The sequence below is a fragment of the Salmo trutta genome, chromosome 22, assembly GCF_901001165.1.
Source record: "Salmo trutta chromosome 22, fSalTru1.1, whole genome shotgun sequence".
Taxonomy (NCBI): domain Eukaryota; kingdom Metazoa; phylum Chordata; class Actinopteri; order Salmoniformes; family Salmonidae; genus Salmo; species Salmo trutta.
In genome coordinates, this window is record NC_042978.1 from 31,411,322 (window position 1) to 31,437,201 (window position 25,880).

Below are 25,880 nucleotides of genomic sequence, written 5' to 3' on the forward strand. Positions count from 1 at the left end.
AACGGGGGTGAATACTTTTGTAGAATAATAGTGAAGAGATCAGAACTCTGAAATAACACATATGGAATCATGTAGTGACCAAAAAGTGTTAAACAAATCTAAATATATTTTATACTTGAGATTCTTCAAAGAGCCACCCTTGATGACAGCTTTGCACACTCTTGGCATTCTCTCAGCCAGCTTCACGAGGTAGTCACCTGGAATGCATTTCAATTAACAGGTGTGCCTTGTTAAAAGTTAATTTGTGGAATTTTGACCAAGAAAGAGAGTGATGGAGTGCTGCATCAGATGACCTGGCCTCCACAATCATATGACCTCAACCCAATTGAGATGGTTTGGGATGAGCTGGGCCGCAGAGTGAAGGAAAAGCAGCCAACAAGTGCTCAGCATATGTGGGAACTTCTTCAAGACTGTTGGAAAAGCATTCCAGGTGAAGCTGGTTGAGAGAATGCCAATAGTGTGCAAAGATGTCATCAAGGCAAAGGTTAGCTACTTTGAAGAATCTAAAATATAAAGTATTTTTCAATTTGTTTTACACTTTTTTGGTTACTACATGATTCCATATGTGTTATTTCATAGTTTTGATGTCTTAACTATTATTCTACGATGTAGAAAATAGTAAAAAAATAAATAAATAAAAACCCTGGAATGAGTAGGTGTGTCCAAACTTTTGACTGGGACTGTAAATATATATAACAATACACAAATCTAAAATTTAAATAATGGAATTAAAAAATATATAAATATTAAGATGAGCAATGTCGGAGTCCTAATATTTCTATATTTGTTCATTCCATTATTTTACTTTCAGATGTGTGTATTGTTGTGAATTGTTAGATATTACTGCACTGTTGGAGATAGGAACACAAGCATTTTGCTACACCCGAAATAACATCTGCTAAATATGTGTACGCGACCAATAGAATTTGATTTGATTTTGACATAATGCTGTAATGTGTAATGGAGCCATTACTCCCCTCCACTCCTGGCAGTAACTGTGATATTGTCTTGCAGTGAAAGATAGGAGACCTTTTAACGACTATCTATCTGGATGTTGATGTAGGATGAAGTTGAACATGCTGTCGGTTCGGTTTACCAGTGGGGAGTGAAACAGTGAAGGAAGGAGTGAAGCATGGCTTCAATGGATCAATCACACAACATCCCTGGAGGAGCCCTGGACTTCCAACAGCCAGCCTCCCTACTACAGTAACTCTACTGACTGGTGGAGAGGAGATGAGGCCCCCACTGTCATCTCATAGTTATCAAGGAACATCTCACATTCCCTAAACCCATTAATGCCTTCGACAGTTTAGTTTACTACAAACTTTGCTGCTCAGAAGAGATCTTCCTATAGACACAAGTTGAGGAGCAAGGCCCCTATCATCTTACTTAACAGCAGCTTGAGGAGTTAAGGAGGAGATAATATGATAAATAGATCCCTCTCGTGTATTTGACTAAACCTGCTTGAATACTTGAATAGCAAGAAACAGTCCCATGTTTGATCTCTCAGTCTACAGATTTTGTTCTTGTTTCATGAACTTCGGTACAACTCTGCCACTTCCCTCTTTTTCTCATAGTGCACAGGACTAGTCTATCAGGCCTCAAATCTGGCAGCAGGCCTACACACAAGCTAGCAATCAGAGCAGCGATCCCTCACAAACCTACTACGCATTTCCATCAGTCACTTCTTCCTCACTGCACTGACTCTGAGCTCATGGTCAAATAAGAAAAGTGACAAGCAAGGAAAGCAAGGGGCCAGATTACAAAAGAAAGAAAGTCTATGTGCAACTGGTCAAGTCTATGTGCACCTGAAGGTTGGCTAGTGGAACTGAGAAGTCAGAACACAGAGAGTGTTCACTCTGCTACTCTAGGGTCCAGTAATCCCAGGACTGTCAATGGCCTCCATTAAGGAATGACTGAGTAGGAACCCCTTAATTAAGGTTTAGTGGGGATGAAAAGGCCTGTCACAAGGCAAAGACAATATACAGTTAGCAAAATTAGGTGTAAAAGTCTCCCCAGGCATTCTAAACGAGAATGTGGCACACCTTCTCCCACTTTGATGTATGGTTTCACCTGAAACCAATGGTTATCCTACAGAAAGGACAGCCAAAGAATCCTTTATGGTTCTAGGTACCACCTTTTTCGATACTGTCCCTCTAACAGTGAAACACACCTTCTCCCACTTTGATGTAGATGTCCAGGGTAATCTTGAGTTCGGAGAAGGAGGTAACGGCTCTGTACTTCTTGGTGGCCCAGTTGAGGAGGTGCTCGTTGCCATGGGGAAGTACCTCCTTCTGAACATGACAGTGGAGGGAGAAGTTCCCTGGAGGGAAGTGGACATCAGATCCCCCAGATACCTGGAGGAAGGAGAGATACAACAATGTTATAGACAGTCAGTAAGAGAGACACCATGGCTTTACAGACAGACATACAGTACACTTTTCATCAAGAGACATAGCCCTGAGACATGGCTGTAGTGTGTTAGGAGTCATAATGTAGGAGTCTACAGCTATGTATCAGCGCTACACAAGACACAGGGAGTTGGACCACTGAGGTTTCAGATAGCTGGAGGGTTGAGAGACACAATGAGGTTACAGACAGACACTGTACATCAGAAGACATAGCCCCGAGACATGGCTGTAGGCTGCTATGGCATTACAGTAGGTGTAATAAGACTCGTAGTCAGTTATAGGAGTCTGCAGCCTTGTCTCAGGGCTAAAGGAACCACAGAGGGACATCACTTTGCCGGTGAGAGAAAAGAGCTGAAGGTAAGGATTCCACAGAATGACTGTGATACAGTAGGTTTCTGTATGACAGTATGGTCCGGTTTTCCAGCCACAGATAAAACCTAGTCCTGGACTAAAAAGCAAGCTCAATGGAGAATCTCCATTGGAAATTATTTTTAGTCTAGAACAAGGCTTAATTAGTGTCGAAAAAACCCGACCCTAGCTGGAACATTTGAAAATGATGGGAGGCAACCCAGCTGACTAGAGAGACTAAGCCTTAATCCGTGTGTGGGAAACCGGCGCTAAGAGACTACCTAAAGCATTATGGACCTAGGGTGAAGAAACACAGAGACCATAGGAACAGTAATATGGGGTGGGGATTTACAGTATCGGTATATCTTGTCCAGAGAGCAATAAGCATTGATTTAATATCATAGGAAATGATTTTTGATAGTCTAATCTACATCAAATAACTTTTGATTACTTTTAGCAGTCTCCATTTCAGCTACTGAAGGAAATACATGTATAGAGTTACTGAGGACATAATATGGTAAGCTACAAAAAGGTAGCTGTGATTTACTGTTCAGAAGCCCTATTTTCTATTGGGCTCATGGAGTTAGTTTTCAAGACTTTCACTCACAACGACTTCTTCGTTGATAAAGATATGGACATAAAACTAAATTCTGTATTGATATGTTCATCCACTTTATGGGAAAATAACAAACTCGAGACAATGAAAGTAAAGGCCTGCCTAGAGGCAAACAGAAAAAAAGAGATGAGCAGACCTTTCCAACGTTAAAACCTCCATCTAAACTTCGCGCAAACACATCTTTCACACTCCATCCCCATTCATTATTTTAAGACTTCTCGCAATGTCCTCTCCTTATCTTCACACAAGGTCCCCTTGCACAATAAGGTGTATGGTTTCTACTGTTTATATAACCTGTTATTGTGCGTAAGCAGTGTGCAGGGATTTTTCAAAATGGCAGCAAACAGCTGGAGTAGTATGGAGCTGTCTGTCATGAATGTAGCTAGTAGATACACACACGCACGTGATCGCATATGCACAAACACTTATCTGTCTTCGTCATAGGTAACACATATGCAAGATGCGCGTGTCTGTATATGCATGCTCACACACACACACACACACACACACACACACACACACACACACACACACACACACACAATAACTCAGAGGTACAAAAGAAAGAGACAACTTTTATCAATGCAGTATGTTTGTTTGGCGTTGCCATTGGGGATCATCTCAAAGTAGATCATTTTGTCATATTAGAGCCGGCTGAGAGTGGGGTGATACAATGAGACGCAGCCTAAGCCTAGGTAGGTAAAAACGTGTGATTCACAAAACCCAGCTGTAATATGCAGAGTGAAAAAAAGAAGACGAAAATGTGAGCGGAGCCCTGAGCCCACAATGAAATGCTGGTTTGTCTTCTGGCAGGAAGGGAAGGAGGGATTGAGGAAGGGATGGAGGGAAAGAGAGAAACTTGGCTGAGCTTGGCATGTGTGAGTGCATGTGCATAGAACAGGGAGCAGAGAAAGAGAGAGAGAACGAGAGAGAAGTAGAGAGAAAGCGAGACCACCCTTTTGGATCTTAATGGACCTCGACCCATATGCTTCATTTCAGAGGGATAAACATTCACATGCGCTGAAAAACCTACTACTGACTGTAGTACAACTGTGAGCAGGGCTGAGCATCCCAGGCCAGTCGGCAGCCCCAACACACAGTCTGGTCTAGATAGCCTACCTCATTATATTTCCATACTTGTTATTCTTAATACCAAGGCCTCCAATGTAAAGTGGGGGGCAGCTGACAGCGCGCTGCCTGGCAGGCCAAATGAAAACATTAACTCATAACACTAAACTGATAGAGCGTAGTGCTGAATGGACCATTTCCCTAAAGCGGAGGTGGACATATAGGATCATTAGGATCATTCACACTTTGTTGCCTTCCCCATATTTTGGTTAATAGGAATTTTCCAACGAGGGGGAAGAGGAAAGCAAAAACACAAGAATCTACTGCAACGTTGGTTCATTTTTCAGATCATGGTGTCCGTTTGTTTGTGTGAAAATTAGTCACATTATCTCGGTTGGGTATTTGGAGCTCCAGACAGAGAGGTTCTCCATTCCCCCCAAACACACACACACACACACACACACATGCACGTACACAAACACACACACACTAGCCAACACTATGTGCAACATCTGCCTGACCCGTGGCCTCTCCTCTCTATGTTCCTGGCATTGTCACCACAGATAATAAATTCCAAGACCAGGGAGACGGACACTGTCGAAGAATTCACCGCTACTTATTCACCGCTACCGATATTTATTTTTAGCGATAACGTTTACGAAGACTATGGCAGGAAGGAAAGGAAAACGATGGAGCACCGTGCCATTGCCTGACTGCCTCACCTAAGCTATCAAATATGAAATAGAGCAATGGAGGAGCGCTGAGCAAAGAGAGGAAAGGAGGAAGAGGAGGGGGAAGATGAAGAGGAGGAGGAAGGGGTTTACTTTGGAAAACCTTCCCAAGCTCAGCAGAGTTTATCAATTTAATTGTGGCAATATGACTGTAATTAGTCTGAAAGAATTAGAGGGGGAAGCCTGAAAACCCAAATTAGCTCCAGGCCTTTCCAGGGTGATTTGAAACCTCAGTAATATGTAATGGGAATATGAAAGAAGAGACTCAGAGAGACCCACTTTGGGACTCGACCAGTTAGCTGAGGGAGAGAGACAGAGAAAGAAAGAAAGAAAGGGAGAGGGAGAGAGAGAGAGGGGAGGGCTTTTGAGATTTAAAAAAAAAGAAATATATGAGTAATGTTTTTATCAAAGACTTGAAAGTTTGAAGAAAGTAATTGCCTCTAGCATCCACTTTTACAAGAACACATAAACTGTGAAGCCAGCACTTGCATGAGAACTGCTTTAAAATGTAAAAGCAATGCTATTCTTCATTTTTCCACTCCTAGAGTATCAACAATACTTCAACGTAGTGCTGTATGCATAGACATCAATGACTGACACAATGGGACGATTAACTCAATGATCCATACAATACACAGAACATACATTTTTGTCTTTTATATTGTCCCTACTGTCATAGGCATGTACGCTACTCGTTGCCTTGTGCTTCTTATCACCCCGTTCTCCCTGAAAAGAGAAGAGGAGGATATGACTAAACGTGCAGAGAGAGAAAGGGCCTTATTCCTAAACTTTATCCCTGAACACATAAATCATTGTTGTTTATATGTCCTCTGCTCACAAACAGACCCAGACAGACAGACAGACAGACAGACAGACAGACAGACAGACAGACAGACAGACAGACAGACAGACAGACAGACAGACAGACAGACAGACAGACAGACAGACAGACAGACAGACAGACAGACAGACAGACAGACAGACAGACAGACAGACAGACAGACAGACAGACAGACAGACTAGCTTAGTCCTGGGCTCGCTGTATCATATGACTTAACACCTAACGCACCCAAGCATGGCCTGTCTGTCTGTCTGGCCTCTTTCTGTCGGTCTGGAATCAGCTCAGGTCTGCACTCAGAGGTGAGCGCCGTGGAACTTTGCAAAGCCAAAACTTTACCTCATTCTACCTAACTGAGCATGGAGCTAATCTCCAATGAGGAGTTCTTGGGCAGTTCAAAGCCAAATATAAGGGTACTTGAGTATAACCAGGGATGGAACTCTAGTCTGGAACATTTTCTACAAGCCCAATATGAAACATACTAGCCTCTGGCAAGCGGGCTAGCCTAATTTCCATGGGTATAACACAATTAGAAGGGTCATATCTGTTGAAAAAGCATTTGGCATCCTCAACTGTTCAGCAGAACATGCAATGTGACACAATTAAATATTACCCATACTTTCGTAGAGATTTGTCGACAATCAAGTCTACCTAACAGCCATAGAGAGCTAAGCCTCCTTACTGTAACATTGGTCCCTTGCTTCTCTCTACAAAGTTTAAAACCCAACAATAACATGTGCATGCTGCCCAGTACCCTGCATGGTCTGTGGCGTTTTAAAAGCATATTTGCCTGTGGTTGGTTTCCTGGCCTCTCTGCCTATGTGTGTGAGTCTACATATTACTTCCATATGTGCCAGTCGTGGTGAGGGGAGAGGAGAGACGCCATGCCAAATGTTTTATATTCATTGTCAGAGTGCTGCAATTCTACTACCTAAGAAATACTAAGCAACACCCACAGTAAAGCACAACCTGAGAAAACACCATGTCTGTTTGGAGAGACAGAGAGAGGATGTGAGATAATAGGAGCGTGCTCTAATGCAGATGATATAAATGTGATAAATGCTTTTGTGGGTGATTTGATCTGCTCTCTCAAGACTGGCTCCAGGATAGCTAATCAAGCTCCTGGGGTGTGTGTGTGTGTGTGTGTGTGTGTGTGTGTGTGTGTGTGTGTGTGTGTGTGTGTGTGTGTGTGTGTGTGTGTGTGTGTGTGTGTGTGTGTGTGTGTGTGTGTGTGTGTGTGTGTGTGTGTGTGTGTGTGTGTGTGTACTGGCAGGGAGAGCTGTTGTGTAGATAACAACACCATCTGTCTCTACATCAAAGCCAATATTGGGCTGGCCATGGTTCCAATTAAGAGAGTGAGCGAGAGAGAGAGAGAGAGAGGGAGAGAGAGAGAGAGGGAGAGAGAGAGAGAGAGAGAGAGAGAGAGAGAGAGAGATGAAAGAAAGAGATACAGAGAAAGAAAGACAGAGACAGAGTAATACAAAGAGAGAAGAGAGAGAAAAGAAAGAGAGAGAGCGAGAACAAGACAGAGAACAAGACAGGGAGAAGAAGATAGATAGACAGAGAGAGAGACAGAGAGAGAGAGAGAGAGAGAGAGAGAGAGAGAGAGAGAGAGAGAGAGAGATGAAAGAAAGAGATACAGAGAAAGAAAGACAGAGACAGAGTAATACAAAGAGAGAAGAGAGAGAAAAGAAAGAGAGAGAGCGAGAACAAGACAGAGAACAAGACAGGGAGAAGAAGATAGATAGACAGAGAGAGAGACAGAGAGAGAGAGAGAGAGAGAGAGAGAGAGAGACAGAGAGAAAAACAGAGAGAGCGAGAGAAAAAGAAAGAAAAGAAAGAAACGAAAGTGAGCGAAATTTGCACATCATAACCATAATATGACATTTGAAATGTGTCTATTCCTTTGAAACTTGTGAGTACAATGTTTACTGTTAATATTTGATTGTTTATTTCACTTTTGTTTATTATTTATTTCACTTGCTTTGGCAATGTAAACATATTTCCCACGCCAATAAAGCCCTTTGAATTGAATTGAATGAGAGAAAGAGAGAGAGAGAGGGGGGGGGGGGGGGGGAAAGAGAGAGGGATTTAAAGAGAGACAAAAAGGAAAAAGATAGAAATTTAAATCAAATTTTATTTATCACATTCGCCGAATACAACATGTGTAGACCTTACAGTGAAATGCTTACTTACAAGCCATTAACCAATAATGCAGTTAAAAAAAAAAAGTGTTAAGAAAGTGTTTACTAAATAAACTGAAGTAAACAATAAATAAATAAAAAGGAAAAAAGGAAAAAAATTAAGGAAATAGAAAAATAACTAATAATTAAAGAGCAACAATAAAATAACAGTAACAAGGCTATATACAGGGGGAAAGGGTACAGAGTCTATGTGCGGGGCCACAGGTTAGTCGAGGTAATATATACATGTAGGTAGAGGTAAAGTGACTATGCATTGATAATAAACAGAGAGCAGCAGCAATGTAAAAATGGGGGGGGGGGGGGTCAATGCAAATAGTCTGGGTAGCCATTTGGTTAGCTGTTCAGGAGTCTTATGGCTTGGGGGTCGAAGTTAAGAAGCCTTTTGGACCTAGAATAGAAGCTCCGGTACTGCTCCTGTACCGCATGACACTAGGGTGGCGAAGTTATGGCAATTTTTAGGGCCTTCCTCTGACACTGCCTGGTATAGAGGTCCTACCCTCTGTAGTGCCTTGAGGTCGGAGGCCGAGCAGTTGCCATACCAGGCGATGATGCAACCAGTCAGGATGCTCTCGATGGTGCAGCTGTATAATTTTTTGAGGGTCTGAGGACCCATGCCAAATCTTTTCAGTCTTCTGAGGGGGAAAAGGCGTTGTCGTGCCCTCTTCACGACAGCCCCATTGATGAGAATGGGGGAGTGCTCGGCCTTCCTTGCTCACATTGAGGGAGAGGTTGTTGTCCTGGCACCACACTGTCGGGTCTCTGACCTCCTCTCTATAGGCTGTCTCATCTTTGTCCGTAATCAGGCCTACCACTGTTGTGTCATCGGCAAACTTAATGATGGTGTTGGAGTCATGCTTGGCCATGCAGTCATGGGTGAACAGAGAGTACAGGTGGGGACTGAGCACGCACCCCTTAGGGGCCCCCGCGTTGAGGATCAGCGTGTCAGATGTGTTGTTACCTACCCTTACCACCTGGGGGGCGGCCCGTCAGTAAGTCCAGGATCCAGGTGCAGAGGGAGGTGTGTAGTCCCAGGGTCCTTAGCTTAGTGATGAGCTTTGTGGGCACTATGGTGTTGAACGCTGAACTGTAGTCAATGAATAGCATTCTCACATAGGTGTTCCTTTTGTCCAGGTGGGAAAGGGCAGTGTGGAGTGCAATAGAGGTTGCGTCATCTATGGATCTGTTGGTGTGGTATGCAAATTGGGGTGGGTCTAGGGTGTCTGGGAGGATGCTGTTGATGTGAGCCATGACCACCTTTTCAAAGCTCTTTATGACTACAGACGTGAGGGCTATGGGTCGGTAGTCATTTAGGCAGGTTACCTTGGTGTTCTTGGGCACAGGGACTATGGTGGTCTGCTTGAAACATGTTGGTATTACAGACTCGGTCAGGGACAGGTTGAAAATGTCAGTGAAGACACTTGCCAGTTGGTCAGTGCATGCTCGGAGTACACGTCCTGGTAATCCGTCTGGCCCTGGGCCTTATGAATGTTGACCTCTACGGAGAGGGTGATCACACAGTTGTCCGGAACTGCTGGTGCGCTCATTCAGTGTTGCATGCCTCGAAGCATGCATAGAAGTAATTTAGCTCGTCTGGTAGGCTTGTGTCACTGGGCAGCTCACAGCTGTGCTTCCCTTTGTAGTCTGTAATAGTTTGCAAGCCTTGCCACATCCAGCGAGCATTGGAGCTGGTGTAGTAGGTTTCAGTCTTAGTCCTGTATTGACGCTTTGCCTGTTTGATGGTTCGTAGGAAGGCATAGCGGGATTTCTAATAAGCTTCCGGGTCAGAGTCCCGCCCCTTGAAATTGGCAGCTCTAGCCTTTAGCTCAGTGCGGATGTTGCCTGTAATCCATGGCACTTATTGATGAAGCCAGTGACTAATGTGGTGTACTCCTCAATGCCATCGGAATAATCCCGGAACATATTCCAGTGTGTGCTAGAAAAACAGTCCTGTAGCTTATTATCTGCGTCATCTGACCACTTCCGTATTGAGCAAATCACTGGTACTTCGTGCTTTAGTTGTTTCTTGTCAATAGGAATCAGGAGGATAGAGTTATGCTCAGATTTGCCAAATGGAGGGCAAGGGAGAGCTTTGTATGCATCTCTGTGTGTGGAGTAAAGGTGGTCTATAGTTTTTTTTCCTCTTGTTGCACATGTAACATGCTGGTAGAAATTAGGTAAAATGGATTTAAGTTTGCCTGCATTAAAGTCCCAGGCCACTAGGAGTGCCGCCTCTGCATGAGCATTGTCTTGTTTGCTTATGGCCTTATAAAGCTTGTTGAGTGTGGTCTTAGTGCCAGCATCGGTTTGTGGTGGTAAATAGACAGCTACGAAAAGTATAGATGAAAAATAGTAAATAGTGTGGTCTACAGCTTATCATGAGATACTCTACCTCAGGCGAGCAAAACCTCAAGACTTCATTAATATTAGATTTCGTGCACCAGCTGTTATTGACAAATAGACACAGACTGCCACCCCTTGTCTTACCGAGGCAGCTGTTCTATCTTGCCGATGCACAGAGAACCGTATGAGAGAGAGCTGTATGTTATCCATGACGTTGTCCATGACGTTGTTCAGCCACGACTCAGTGAAACATAAGATATTAGAGTTTTAATGTCCCATTGGTAGGATAGGCTTAAATCGGAGCTCATCCAGTTTATTATCCAATGATTGCACGTTGGCTAATAGGACTGATGATAGAGGCGGGTTACCCACTCGCCGTCTGATTCTTACAAGGCACCCTGACCTATGACCCCTATATCTCCCTGTGGCTCAGTTGGTAGAGCATGGTGTTTGCAATGCCAGCATGGTGTGTGCAACGCCAGGGTTGTGGGTTTGATTCCCACGGGGGGCCAGTACAAAAAACAAAACAAAAATCCATGAAATGTATGTATTCACAACTGTAAGTCGCTCTGGATAAGAGCGTGTGCTAAATGACTAAAATGTAAAAATGATATCTCTGTCTCTTATTCATGCGAATGACGGGGATTTGGGCCTTGTCCGGTGTCTGATGTAAATCCTTCGCATCCGACTCATTAAAGAAAAAATCTTTGTTCAGAACGAGGTGAGTAATCGCTGTTCTGATATCCAGAAGCTTTACACATAACGTGGAAAAAACACACACAATAGCACAATTGGTTACGAGCCCATAAAATGGCAGCCATCTCCTCCAGCGTCATTAATCAATTCACACATCAAGTTCAAATAATGTAATAAAAGAAAGAAAAGAGAGGGAAAACGAGGAAGACTTGGAAAACACAGAAAGAGCAACACATTCCAACAGCTAAACTTTACAGTGTTGCTCCATCAAAAGGCCAGAGAGAACAGAGAAGTGTTTCAGATCAAACTAGTCAAACAAAGAGGCACGATAACACCATATGCAATAGAGACACAGACAAAGTCATACAGCCAACTTCCCTAAAGACATGGAAACATGCCCTCTTTCGGATTGTAATTGTCCCCTGCTGAAATTACATTGGCTTGATTTGCTGTGTCCATCTTTCATTCCATGTTAGAATTGGTATTCTTTCATTACTCAGTACTTCTGATTGACAGGGAGTGTTGCGGAGCATGTTTACCAACAGAATGTCTGGATTTTAAAAGGCTGGAGGTTAGGAGGGTGCAGTGGGCCAACAGCAACAGTGTGTTTACCAGGCAGAGCAGGGCTGAACTGCAACAGTTCCAGAACCCATCCGTGTCTGTCTGTGGACCCTAGAATGGGGGACCAGGAAACGAGGCCTTGGCAGAGCTGATTCAGGGCTGATCAAGTGTGTGTTTGTATGTGTGTGTGTGTGTGTGTGTGTGTGTGTGTGTGTGTGTGTGTGTGTGTGTGTGTGTGTGTGTGTGTGTGTGTGTGTGTGTGTGTGTCTAGCAGGGCTGATGCATGGCCCATTAGCCCCAGGAAACAAGCTCTCTAATGGGGGAACAGCGTAAAGAAGGTTTGGGTCGAGGTGTTACTATTGTCTCTGTTACTCCATAAATCCACCACACAGCACCTTCTCTCCAACTCTCTGGAAGCTGCACTGTCTGTCTCCACTAGCTCAGCCCTCACAGTGTCATAGTGTTTGTCAGACAGACAGTCAGACCAGTCATGAGGATGGTGCTTTAAGCAGGGGAGATGTGGCTGCATGCAGTGTGATGGGGTTTCTCCTCCTCCTCCTTCTCCTTTTCCTCCTCCTCCTCCACATCCTCCTACAGGGCAAACAGGCAGAGGGAAGCACCGATAGTGTGCGGGACAGGAAGAGTGAGTGTACATCCTTTCTTTCACCCTGTCCCGTCTCGTTGTCCAGTCATTGTGTGTCTGGGTTCCATGGTGGCATGTTAACAAGGCGTCCCGGTGGAGCTAACCTGAACCTGAGGAGAGCAGAAGCTCCAGGGTACCTGAAACTGAGGCGAGCAGAGGCTCCTGGGAATCTGGTTCTGGCTAAGTGCAGACAGGCTGACAGAGAGGATGTACAAGGCAACTCGATTTGCGCACAGTCAGAGGGCCTGGAGCTGTCACTCAAACACACAACCAAACACTTACCTTACTTTGCCATAGCTAAGGACAGAGTGGCACTCCACAGACAGACAGCTTATCTGGTACAGTCACTTTACTGTTAGAATGAATGTGTCTGAATAGGACTCACATATGACTCACGTGTATATGTGTAGCTTGCCAGGGCCATAAAGAAAATCTCATGTAAACTATTTAGATGAAAATGACAAAATCTGTTTATGTGAATATATGATACTGCGGGTACATTAAAGTATCCCTGAACAGTAAAACTCTCACCAGCGAGGAGTCCTATCCCCTTCCCTCTTCACAGTTGGAAAGCAGACACAGGGCCCCATGTCAGATCCCATGTCTAACAAATCAAATCAAATCAAATTTTATCACATACACATGGTTAGCAGATGTTAATGCGAGTGTAGCGAAATGCTTGTGCTTCTAGTTCCGACCGTGCAGTAATATCTAACAAGTAATCTAACAATTTCACAAAGGAATGATTAAGAATATGTACATATAAATATATGAATGAGCGATGGCCGAACAGCATAGGCAAGATGCAGTAGATGGTATAGAGTACAGTATATACATATGAGATGAGTAATGTAGGGTATGTAAACATTATATAAAGTGGCATTGTTTAAGTGACTAGTGATACATTTATTACATCCAATTATTAATTATTAAGGTGGCTAGAGATTGAGTCTGTATGTTGGCAGAAGCCACTCAATGTTAGTGATGACTTTTTAACAGTCTGATGGCCTTGAGATAGAAGCTGTTTTTCAGTCTCTCGGTCCCAGCTTTGATGCACCTGTACAGACCTCGCCTTCTGGATGATAGCGGGGTGAACAGGCAGTGGCTCGGGTGGTTGTTGTCCTTGATGATATTTTTGGCCTTCCTGTGACATCGGGTGGTGTAGGTGTCCTGGAGGGCAGGTAGTTTACCCTCAGGGATGCGTTGTGCAGGCCTCACTACCCTCTGGAGAGCCTTACGGTTGTGGGCGGAGCACTTGCCGTACCAGGCGGTGATACAGCCCGACAGGATGCTCTCGATTGTGCATCTGTAAAAGTTTGTGAGTGTTTTTGGTGACAAGCCAAATTTCTTCAGCCTCCTGAGGTTGATATGCCAAGGAACTTAAAACTTTACACCTTCTCCACTACTGTCCCGTCGATGTGGATACAGGGGTGCTCCCTCTGCTGTTTCCTGAAGTCCCCGATCATGTCCTTTGTTTTGTTGACATTGAGTGTGAGGTTATCTTCCTGACACCACACTCCGAGGGCCCTCACCTCCTCCCTGTAGGCCGTCTCGTCGTTGTTGGTAATCAAGCCTACCACTGTAGTGTCGTCTGCAAACTTGATGATTGAGTTGGAGGCGTGCATGGCCACGCAGTCATGGGTGAACAGGGAGTACAGGAGAGGGCTGAGAACACACCCTTGTGGGGCCCCAGTGTTGAGGATCAGCGGGGTAGAAATGTTGTTTCCTACCCTCACCAAATGGGGGCGGCCGTCTGGGCCGGCAGCCTTGCGAGGGTTAACACGTTTAAATGTTTTATTCACATTGGCTGCGGTGAAGGAGAGCCCGCAGGTTTTGGTAGAGGGCCGTGTCAGTGGCACTGTATTGTCCTCAAAGCGAGCAAAGAAGTTGTTTAGTTTGTCTGGGAGCAAGACATTGGTGTCCACGACGGGGCTGGTTTTCTTTTTGTAGTCCATGATTGACTGTAGACGCTGCCACATACGTCTCGTGTCTGAGCTGTTGAATTGCGACTCTACTTTGTCTCTATACTGACGCTTAGCTTGTTTGATTGCCTTGCAGAGGGAATAGCTACACTGTTTGTATTCGGTCATGTTTCCGGTCCCCCTTCCATGATTAAAAGCAGTGGTTTGCACTTTCAGTTTTGCGCGAATGCTGCCATCAATCCACGGTTTCTGGTTGGGGAAGGATTTAATGGTCACTGTGGGTACCACATCACCGATGCACTTGCTAATAAACTCGCTCACCGGATCAGCGTATACATCAATGCTATTGTCCGATGCTATCCGGAAAACATATCCCAGTCCACGTGATCCAAGCAATCTTGAAGCGTGGAATCAGATTGGTCGGACCAGCGTCGAACAGACCTGAGCATGGCCGTTTCCTGTTTTAGTTTCTGTCTATAGGCTGGGAGCAACAAAATGGAGTCGTGGTCAGATTTGCCGAAAGGAGGGCAAGGGAGGCTTTGTATGCATCGCGGAAATTAGAGTAGCAATAATCCAATGATCCATGATGCCAGCCCGGGTCGCGCATTCGATATGCTGATAAAATTTAGGGAGCCTTGTTTTCAGATTAGCCTTGTTAAAATCCCCAGCTACAATAAATGCAGGTTTCCATTTCCTCTATGTAAACTGGAAACCAGTTTACATAGAAGGAGTCCAATGAAATTCTTTCAGGGCAGTCAAGGTGTCTGCTTGGGGGGGATATACACGGCTGTGATTATAATTCAAGAGAATTCTCTTGGTAGATAATGCGGTCGGCATTTGATCGTAAGGAATTCTAGGTCAGGTGAACAAAAGGACTTGAGTTCCTGTATGTTGTTATGATCACACCACGACTCGTTAATCATAAGGCATACACCCCCGCCCTTCTTCTTACCAGAGAGATGTTTGTTTCTGTCGGCGCGATGCGTGAAGAAACCGGGTGGCTGTACCGACTCTGATAACGTATCCCGAGTGAGCCATGTTTCCGTGAAACAAAGAATGTTACAATCTCTGATCTCTCTCTGGAAGGCAACTCTTGCTCAAATTTTGTCTACCTTGTTGTCAAGAGACTGGACATTGGCGAGTAGTATACTCGGGAGCGGTGGGCGGTGTGCCCGTCTACGGAGCCTGACCAGAAGATCGCTCCTTCTGCCCCTTCTGCGGCGCCGTTGTTTTGGGTCGCCTACTGGGATCCGATCCATTGTCCTGGGTGGTGGTCCAAACAGAGGATCCGCTTCGGGAAAGTCGTATTCCTTGTCGTAATGTTGGTAAGTTGACGTTACTCCAATAGTTCCTCCCGGCTGTATGTAATAACTCTTAAGATTTCCTGGGGTAACAGTGTAAGATATACACGTTAGATACACTACAGCATAAAGCCTAGTACTGTACTGTAGGCTGTGGGTTGGGCTTCATGGCTTCATGACTGTTGTCAGCTGTTATATATCTGATGAGGAGACTCTGTTGACCTGCTAATGGCTCCCTCCGAGACGCGTCCCAAATGACACCTTATTCCCATGTAGTGTACTACTTTTGATCAGAGCCCACACTACATATAGGGAATATGTTTCCATTTGGGACATAGCCCCCGAGAAGACTGGCTCTAACTGCATTTGGAATTACAGCTCTAAAAACAGAAGCAGCCTGGATGCACATTCATCTGAATAAACTACGTCAATTTGACATGGAAATATTTCCACTTAGTACAGGAAATAACTCAATTAAAAAGGGAGCCTGGTATGTAGGTTGTTATGCTGTGTGATGTATTCACTAGGGGTGTCCGAGTGAAACCGGAGTCTGTGGTTAAGACAGATGGGTCTGTTGTAGAATTGGGTTCAAATACTATTTCAAATATTTCTAATTATTTTAGCATTTGCTTTCGCCTGCCTGGAGCGACAGATGGGAAGGGTTTTCACTTTTGCACCTATTCTATTGGTTCCATTGTGCCTGGCAAACTCAATCAAGCCCAGCTGATGTATTTCAAATAATTTCAAATAGTATAGTGTGTGAACCCAGGTCTGGTCTGTGATATGGCTATATAATGGTTTCTCTGCTCAAAGTGGATGGATGTTAGCACGTCAGCTACGTAGCTTCACATGACCACAGTAATCCCACTCAACACAGAGGTGATGACGGACATCTCGCTCTTCTCATTGCCGAAGGAGACCAAGGACTTTTCACTGCCGAAGGTCGGATTTCAGGCAAGCCTCTCTCTGAGAGACTGAATTTGGCTATATCTGTTATAAATGTAAAATGTGTTAGCCGTAAAGGATTTAGGTCGTGGCTTTATTGCTGAAGCTCAGCTCTCTCAGTGATCAAAATAAAAATGGCTTAATATATTTTTGAAAGACCCTGTGCGTGTGTGGTGTGGGTCAATGAGTGTGTGTTTGTGTGTGTGTTCGTGCATGAATGCGTGCGTGTGTGTTGTGTGTACATTTATGTGGGTGTGCTGATGCATCTGTATGGGCTCTGGTTTTCATGGTAGGATATTTTGCATGCAATGAGAACACATAACCACCACATCTGGAAATAATATGGAGTATGAATGCCATTCTTGCAGAATGCTATGGTGTTAACTCACATTTGACAATGATTATTTCAGAAGAACCGCAAGCTACATGAAAGTTTTCACAACATATATGGAAATGTAGGTGTTGAGTGTACAGATCCAGACAGGCTTACAGTGTAGAGCAGCATGTTGAGTTAAACCATGTACATGAAGGCCTGTTGCTCTCATTTCGCTCAGATGTTGTCATGTGATACCCCACTGTAAGGTGGTGTATCATGCCCCACTGTAAGGTGGTGTATCATGCCCCACTGTAAGGTGGTGTATCATGCCCCACTGTAAGGTGGTGTATCATGCCCCACTGTAAGGTGGTGTATCATGCCCCACTGTAAGGTGGGGTATCATGCCCCACTGTAAGGTGGTGTATCATGCCCCACTGTAAGGTTGGGTATCATGCCCCACTGTAAGGTGGTGTATCATGCCCCACTGTAAGGTGGTGTATCATGCCACACTGTAAGGTGGTGTATCATGCCCCACTGTAAGGTGGTGTATCATGCCCCACTGTAAGGTGGTGTATCATGCCCCACTGTAAGGTGGTGTATCATGCCCCACTGTAAGGTGGTGTATCATGCCCCACTGTAAGGTGGTGTATCATACCCCACTGTAAGGTGGTGTATCATGCCCCACTGTAAGGTTGGGTATCATGCCCCACTGTAAGGTGGGGTATCATGCCCCACTGTAAGGTGGTGTATCATGCCCCACTGTAAGGTGGGGTATCATGCCCCACTGTAAGGTGGTGTATCATGCCCCACTGTAAGGTGGGGTATCATGCCCCACTGTAAGGTGGTGTATCATGCCCCACTGTAAGGTGGTGTATCATGCCCCACTGTAAGGTGGTGTATCATGCCCCACTGTAAGGTGGGGTATCATGCCCCACTGTAAGTTGGTGTATCATGCCCCACTGTAAGGTGGGGTATCATGCCCCGCTGTAAGGTGGTGTATCATGCCCCACTGTAAGCTGGGGTATCATGCCCCACTGTAAGGTGGTGTATCATGCCCCACTGTAAGGTGGTGTATCATGCCCCACTGTAAGGTGGGGTATCATGCCCCACTGTAAGGTGGTGTATCATGCCCCACTGTAAGGTGGGGTATCATGCCCCACTGTAAGGTGGTGTATCATGCCCCACTGTAAGGTGTGTGTGTTTTCGTGATGGAAGGGAGGATGGGAGGGGAGGGAGGGAGGGAAGATGGGAGGGGAGGGAGGGAGGGATTACCAGTCAGACTGGAAAACAATAACGTTGTTAGGGACTCCAGTGCCAACCGAGCTCACCGACCCTGGTGTGACTATGACCGTAGCTGTTGGCAAGACAGCACAAACAAATCTGGGACCAGGCTAAGCATAAAGTACATGCCAACCTATATCCCATCATTTGGCAGGTAAACCAGTCCCCTAATCACTTGAGGGTTGATATCAATGATGTCCTAAAGGAGTGGTGCGTTAGTCATCAAAGTGGTATAAGTTTGTCACTGATTATTAGAGTTTACTGCGAGAGGATGTGGAAAGTGTGAGTGTTTGCACAGTGTAAAGAAGAGCCTGTACCCATGGGTAAACCACTGCTGCACATTACACACAAACTACTGCCATACAGACATCAATGTCTCACCACAGGACATGTGGGAGGGTGCGTGTCTGTGTGCGTGTCTGTGTCTGTGTGTGCCTGTGTGCCTGTGTCAAATCAAATCAAATCGTATTTGTCACATACACATGGTTAGCAGATGTTAATGCGAGTGTAGCGAAATGCTTGTGCTTCTAGTTCCGACCATGCAGTAATATCTAACAAGTAATCTAACAATTTCACAACAACTACTTTATACACACAAGTGTAAAGGAATGAATAAGAATATGTACATATAAATATATGGATGAGCGATGGCCAAACGGCATAGGCAAGATGCAGTAGATGGTATAGAGAACAGTATATACATATGAGATGAGTAGTGTAGGGTATGTAAACATTATATAAAGTGGCATAGTTTAAAGTGACTAGTGATACATTTATTACATCCAATTTTGTATTATTAAAGTGGCTAGAGATTGAGTCTGTATGATGGCAGAAGCCACTCAATGTTAGTGATGGCTGTTTAACAGTCTGATGGCCTTGAGATAGAAGCTGTTTTTCAGTCTCTCGGTCCCAGCTTTGATGCACCTGTACAGACCTCGCCTTCTGGATGATAGCGGGGTGAACAGGCAGTGGCTCGGGTGGTTGTTGTCCTTGATGATCATTTTGGCCATCCTGTGACTTCGGGTGGTGTAGGTGTCCTGGAGAGCAGTTAGTTTGCCCCCAGTGATGCGTTGTGCAGACCTCACTACCCTCTGGAGAGCCTTATGGTTGTGGGCGGAGCAGTTGCCGTACCAGGCGGTGATACAGCCCGACAGGATGCTCTCGATTGTGCATCTGTAAAAGTTTGTGAGTGTTTTTGGTGACAAGCCAAATTTCTTCAGCCTCCTGAGGTTGAAGAGGCGCTGTTGTGCCTTCTTCACCATGCTGTCTGTGTGGGTGAACCATTTCAGTTAGTCCGTGATGTGTACGCCGAGGAACTTAAAACTTTACACCTTCTCCACTACTGTCCCGTCGATGTGGATACGGGGGTGCTCCCTCTGCTGTTTCCTGAAGTCCCCGATCATGTCCTTTGTTTTGTTGTCGTTGAGTGTGACGTTGTTTTCCTGACACCACACTCCGAGGGCCCTCACCTCCTCCCTGTAGGCCGTCTCGTCGTTGTTGGTAATCAAGCCTACCACTGTAGTGTCGTCTGCAAACTTGATGATTGAGTTGGAGGCGTGCATGGCCACGCAGTCATGGGTGAACAGGGAGTACAGGAGAGGGCTGAGAACACACCCTTGTGGGGCCCCAGTGTTGAGGATCAGCGGGGTGGAGATGTTGTTTCCTACCTTCACCAACTGGGGGCGGCCAGTCAGAAAGTCCAGGACCTAGTTGCACAGGGCGGGGTCGAGACCTAGGGTCTCGAGCTCAATGACAAGTTTGGAGGGTACTATCGTATTAAATGCTGAGCTGTAATCGATGAACAGCATTCTTACATAGGTATTCCTCTTGTCCAGATGGGTTAGGGCAGTGTGCAGTGTGGTTGCGATTGCATCGTCTGTGGACCTATTGGGGCGGTAAGCAAATTGGAGTGGGTCTAGTGTGTCAGGTAGGGTGGAGGTGATATGATCCTTGACTAGTCTCTCAAAGCACTTCATGATGACGGAGGTGAGAGCAGACTGGAATAAGGATTGATTGAATATGTCCGTAAACACACCAGCCAGCTGGTCTGCGCATGCTCTGAGAACGCGGCTAGGGATGCCGTCTGGGCCGGCAGCCTTGCGAGAGTTAACACGTTTAAATGCTTTACTCACGTTGGCTGCGGTGTGTGTGTGTGTGGGGGGGTGCATGTGTGCATGTTTGGTTGTTGTTGTCCACAGACTGTATGCTATCATGATTCATCTGTAACCAATAGCTGAAAACTCTTTTCATCTAGACTGTAACATAGCACAGGTTTACTCTGCAAAAGGATCGGTTTCCAAACATCTCACGCCTGAATGTTAATAAAGAATGGTATGAGGGAAATGAAGACATGGGAGTAAGTAAAGTAAGACAAAGGGACTTCGTGGAGAGAGACAGAGAGACAGAGAGACAGAGAGAGAGAGACAGACAGAGAGAGAGAGACAGAGAGAGAGAGACCGAGAGACAGAGAGACAGAGAGCGAGAGACAGCGAGCGAGAGAGACAGAGAGACAGAGAGAGAGATACATAGAGACAGAGAAAGAAAGAGACAGAGAGAGAGAGAGAGAGAAAGAGAGGTCATGAGCAGATGAGCTCCTGCATTTTTCAGCATGTTCTTGGAGAAATATAGATTTGGAGTTAGATAAACTTGGATTTTTTGGCAGAGACATGTACAGGATTCTACCCTCCACAGCATAACCTTCGCTCCAGATCAAAACATACAACCTAATTTTGGACGGAATTACCTGGAAGGCCCAAGCTATACAGCAAATGCTCTGGCAAACAAACTGAAAACACCATCCAACCTGGAACTGAGTGAGTAATGCTTAGTCTGAAGCTATATTTTATATTGAAAAGCCAAGAAGAAAAATAAATTACAATGATATATTTTACTTTATGAGGACTGAATGCTGAGTTGGACTAGCAAGCTTGCTGGGACAAGGAGATACAAATTGACGTGTCAAGTGAGAGGTGTCAGAGTCCTTTAGCCCAACAATGGCAAGAGAATCAAACAGGCTACCCCAACCAAATGCAGAGGGATCTGAAGCTGCCTCCCGCTGTTCAGAGGTAATTAAAATACAGTACACTCTGTATGTAAAAAATGATAAGGCAAGAAAAGAGTACAAAATGGAGCTCCTTGTGGAAAATCAAAAGACACTTTTTGTTGACTGTTATAAAAATGGGAACATAAGCAACTTAATCTTCCACACAGACCATCCAATGGCATGGCACAGTGCTATATTAACACCTCCGTTAAGAGTGTTACCGAGGGGTGGAAACTCAGGATATTACACAATCAGTCAGCTAATATAAATCTCTATAAGTCTGGAACAGTATTGGTACAGGATAACCCCAAACAGTTTCAGCTTGACTTTCACCTAATCAAAGAATTAGCTCAGCAGGAGAAACTCTCCCTTGAGAAAGATACCCCAAGCGGGTCAGACCAGACCTCTTCATTATATACCGTAATTTCCGGACTATTAAGCGCACCTGAATATAAGCCGCACCAACTGAATTTAAAAAAATATTATACTTTGAAAATAAATAAGCCGCACATGTCTATAAGCCGCAGGTGCCTACCGGTACATTGAAACAAATGAACTTTACACAGGCTTTAACGAAACACGGCTTGTAACAAAAATTAATAGGCTTTAACGAAACACGGCTTGTAACAAAAATAAATAGGCTTTAACGAAACACGGCTTGTAACAAAAAATTCAAAATTAGTAGTAAGCTTTGGTTGTCTTTTTGCACTGAGTCAATTCCTCACGCTGCTGTTTCCAACGTCTTATCATCGACTCATTAAGACCAAGCTCCCGTGCAGCAGCTCTATTTCCTTTTCCAACAGCCAGATCAATCGCCTTCAACTTGAAAGCTGCATCATATGCATTTCTCCGTGTCTTTGCCATGATGAGGGTGACAAAATGACTACCGTAATCAGAATGATGGGAAGTTTGAGAGTGCTCGATTTAATCTAAACAGTAAACCAAAAAGTTGTTTGACCTTAACCCGTTCGGCAATTTCATTGGTCTAATGAAAGCTTCATGCCGCCAAAAAACTGAGCACGTCACAGAATGTGTTTTTTTGGAGAAAGAAAAATTGAAAGCGGGAAAAATCCATATATTAGCCGCGTCATTGTTTAAGCCGCGAGGTTCAAAGCGTGGTAAAAAAGTTGCGGCTTATAGTCTGGAATTTACGGTACCCCACAGACGAGCAACCCCAAGCGGAAAGTCAACCTCCCAGCACAGAGTACTACTCCCTCATTGAAATGAAGGATACATTCACCCAGCTGGAGGTAAGGCAGGTGGAGCTGGAACAGCAGGTGATTACACTCCAGTCAGCACAGACCCAGACAACAGTCCAGCACAACAACACCCCCTTAACTAGACCTGGAGAGCTGGAGGTGGAGAGAGGCATATCTGCACTCTGGACTGTAGTGGGACAACACAAACAGGAGAAAGAGCAGGAGCAAGAGAAAAACAGAGCACTAGAGGAGAGGATCAGACTGCTGGAGGAGAGGTTGAGGGGGATGGGTTGTGCCGTGGCGGAGATCTTTGTGGGCTATACTCGGCCTTGTCCCGGGATGGTATGTTGGTGGTTGGAGATATCCCTCCAGTGGTGTGGGGGCTGTGCTTTGGCAAAGTGGGTGGGGTTATATCCTACCTGTTTGGCCCTGTCCGGGGGTTTCATCGGATGGGGCCACAGTGTCTCCTGACCCCTCCTGTCTCAGCCTCCAGTATTTATGCTGCAGTAGTTTATGTGTCGGGGGGCTAGGGTCAGTCTGTCACATCTGAGTATTTCTCTTGTCTTTTCCGGTGTCCTGTGTGAATTTAAATACGCTCTCTAATTCTCTTTTTCTCTTTTTCTTTCTTTCTCTCTCTCGGAGGACCTGAGCCCTAGGACCATGCCTCAGGACTACCTGGCTTGATGACTCCTTGCTGTCCCCAGTTCACCTGGCCGTGCTGCTGCTCCAGTTCCAACTGTTCTGCCTGCAGCTATGGAACCCTGACCTGTTCACCGGACGTGCTACCTGTCCCAGACCTGCTGTTTTCAACTCTCTAGAGACAGCAGGAGCGGTAGAGATACTCTCAAACATCGGCTATGAAAAAGCCAACTGACACTTACTCTTGTGTTACTGACTTGTTGCACCCTCGACAACTACTATGATTATTATTATTTGACAATGCTGGTCATTTATGAACATTTGAACATCTTGGCCATGTGCTGTTATAATCTCCACCCGGCACAGCCAGAAGAGGACTGGCCACCCCTCATAGCCTTGTTCCTCTCTAGGTTTCTTCCTAGGTTTTGGCCTTTCTAGGGAGTTTTTCCTAGCCACCGTGCTTCTACACCTGCATTGCTTGCTGTTTGGGGTTTTAGCCTAGGGGATCTCACCCCCTCTGAGCACACCCCCCCTGCCAGCCACCCTAATAGCCCTCCTGCCCCCCCCCCCCCCCCCCCCCCCCCCCCACACACACACACACACACACACACACACACACACACACACACACACACAAGACACAGATTGTACTCCTCAGACGGGAAATATATACATTGAAAAAAAACTTCCCAAACACAGAGTGTCTGACCTCTGGTGTCCAAACACCCAGCGTGCCCTAGATCTTCTGTCTGAGGACCAACTAGGGTCACCCAGCCACATAATAATACACACAGGCACAAACGACCTGAGAACACAGCAGGAAAGGGTGGCCACAGCACTGAAGGGAGTGATTGAAAAAGCTTCTTCTACTTTCTCCAATGCACAAGTGGTTATCTCCACCCTGCTACCACAAAAAGACTTCCACCCTGCTACCATAAACGCAAGTATTTCCTGTGACTGTGCCTCAAAAACAAATATTTTCCTGGCCCATCACTCCACCCTGGACTTGAACAGCCTTTACGACCAGGCACACCTATACAAGGCAGCAGTGCCCACCATCGCCCGGACTCTAAAGGACATCTCTCTCAAACGCAGCCCCAACACTTCACACAGGAGCATCAGATCAATAGACACCCCACCCAGACCAGCGAGACTCTCTCCCAGACCTGCGGGACCCCCCCCCCCCGGACCTACACAGAGGACCCACGCCGAAAGGACCTACATCCAGACCACAACACCCCCAGCCACATCCAAACCCCAACCAATCAACACCTCCCCAAGTCAAACATGCCCACACCCCATTTAGGCCCCCTCAGATCAGACCTATGCCCCTCCTGCCCACCCCATGCCCCCCACTCCCGCAAAGAGGGCCTCAACATGGAAGTCACACATACACCCAGGCCGTGAGCGGGCAAACAGGCCCAACTCCCACTCTTACACTAGCCCAAGCCAATGGAATGTACCAGGTGCTCAGCAGGTTCTGCTTACACTTACTGGCCTGAGGCCAAACCACACAACCAACAATATTGGACTCTTTATGGAACACAAAGCCTTCACTATATCATCATGGAATATCCAAGGCCTTAGGTCATCTGCCTTTGGCCTAAAGAGCAGGAACCTGGACTTCAGACATTGTCATCCTACAAGAAACATGGTATAGAGGAGACGGACCCACTGATTGCCCTCTAGGTTACAGAGAGCTAGTAATCCCATCCACCAAACTACCAGGTGTGAAACAGGGAAGGGACTCAAGGGGTATGCTAATTTGGTATAGAGCAGACCTAACTCACTCCATTAAATTAATCAAAACAGGAATTTTTTACATTTGGCTAGAAATTCAAAAGGAAATTATCTTAACAGAGGAAAATGTCATCCTGTGTGCTACCTATATCCCCCCACTAGAATCCCCATACTTTTATGAAGACAGCTTCTCCATCCTGGAGGGGGAAATCAATCATTTCCAGGCCCAGGGACATGTTCTAGTCTGTGGCGACCTAAATGCCAGAACTGGACAAGAACCTGACACCCTCAGCACACAGGGGGACAAACACCTTCCTGGAGGTGACAGCATTCCCTGCCCCATATGCCCCCCTAGGCACAACTATGACAACAGAACCAACAAAAACGGGTCACAACTCCTGCAGCTCTGTTGGATGCTGGGTATGTACATAGTCAATGGTAGGCTTCGAGGAGACTCCTATGGTAGGTACACCAATAGCTCATCTCTTGGCAGTAGTACTGTAGACTACTTTATCACTGACCTCAACCCAGAGTCCCTCAGAGCAATCACAGTCAGCCCACAAAATCAAAATCATAGCCTACTTGAACAGAGCAATACTCAATCATGAGGCATCAAAGCCAAAGGAACTGAGTAATATTAAGAAATGCTATAGATGGAAAGAATGTAGTGTGGTAACCTACCAAAAAAACAATTAGGCAACAATAAATTCAAACCTTTTTAGACAACTTCCTGGACAAACGTTCCACTGTAACAGTAAAGGTGTAAACTTGTCATTAGAAAATCTTAATAGTATATCTGACCTCTCAGCTCCCTATCAATTCAAAAAAATTCTAACAGAAAACTAAAGAAAATGAACAACAATAACAAATGGTTTGATGAAGAATTCAAAAACCTAAGAAAGAAATTGAGAAACCTGTCCAAACAAAAACATAGAGACCCAGAAAACCTACACCTTCACTATGGTGAATCACTAAAACAATACAGAAATACACTACGGAAAAAGAAGGAACAGCACGTCAGAAATCAGCTCAATGTAA

At 45.3% G+C, this 25,880-nt stretch overlaps 1 protein-coding gene across 4 annotated transcripts in view; it reads right to left on the reverse strand.

Moving 5' to 3' along the window:
* Nucleotides 1-25,880, reverse strand: part of LOC115158578 (transforming growth factor beta receptor type 3) — a 151,229-nt gene that overhangs the window by 44,778 nt on the left and 80,571 nt on the right. For all 4 annotated transcript variants that reach the window (XM_029707701.1, XM_029707702.1, XM_029707704.1 and 1 more), the window contains one exon: nt 2,174-2,357. In XM_029707701.1, coding sequence (XP_029563561.1) covers nt 2,174-2,357 — 184 coding nt within the window. The remainder of the gene's footprint in view (nt 1-2,173; nt 2,358-25,880) is intronic.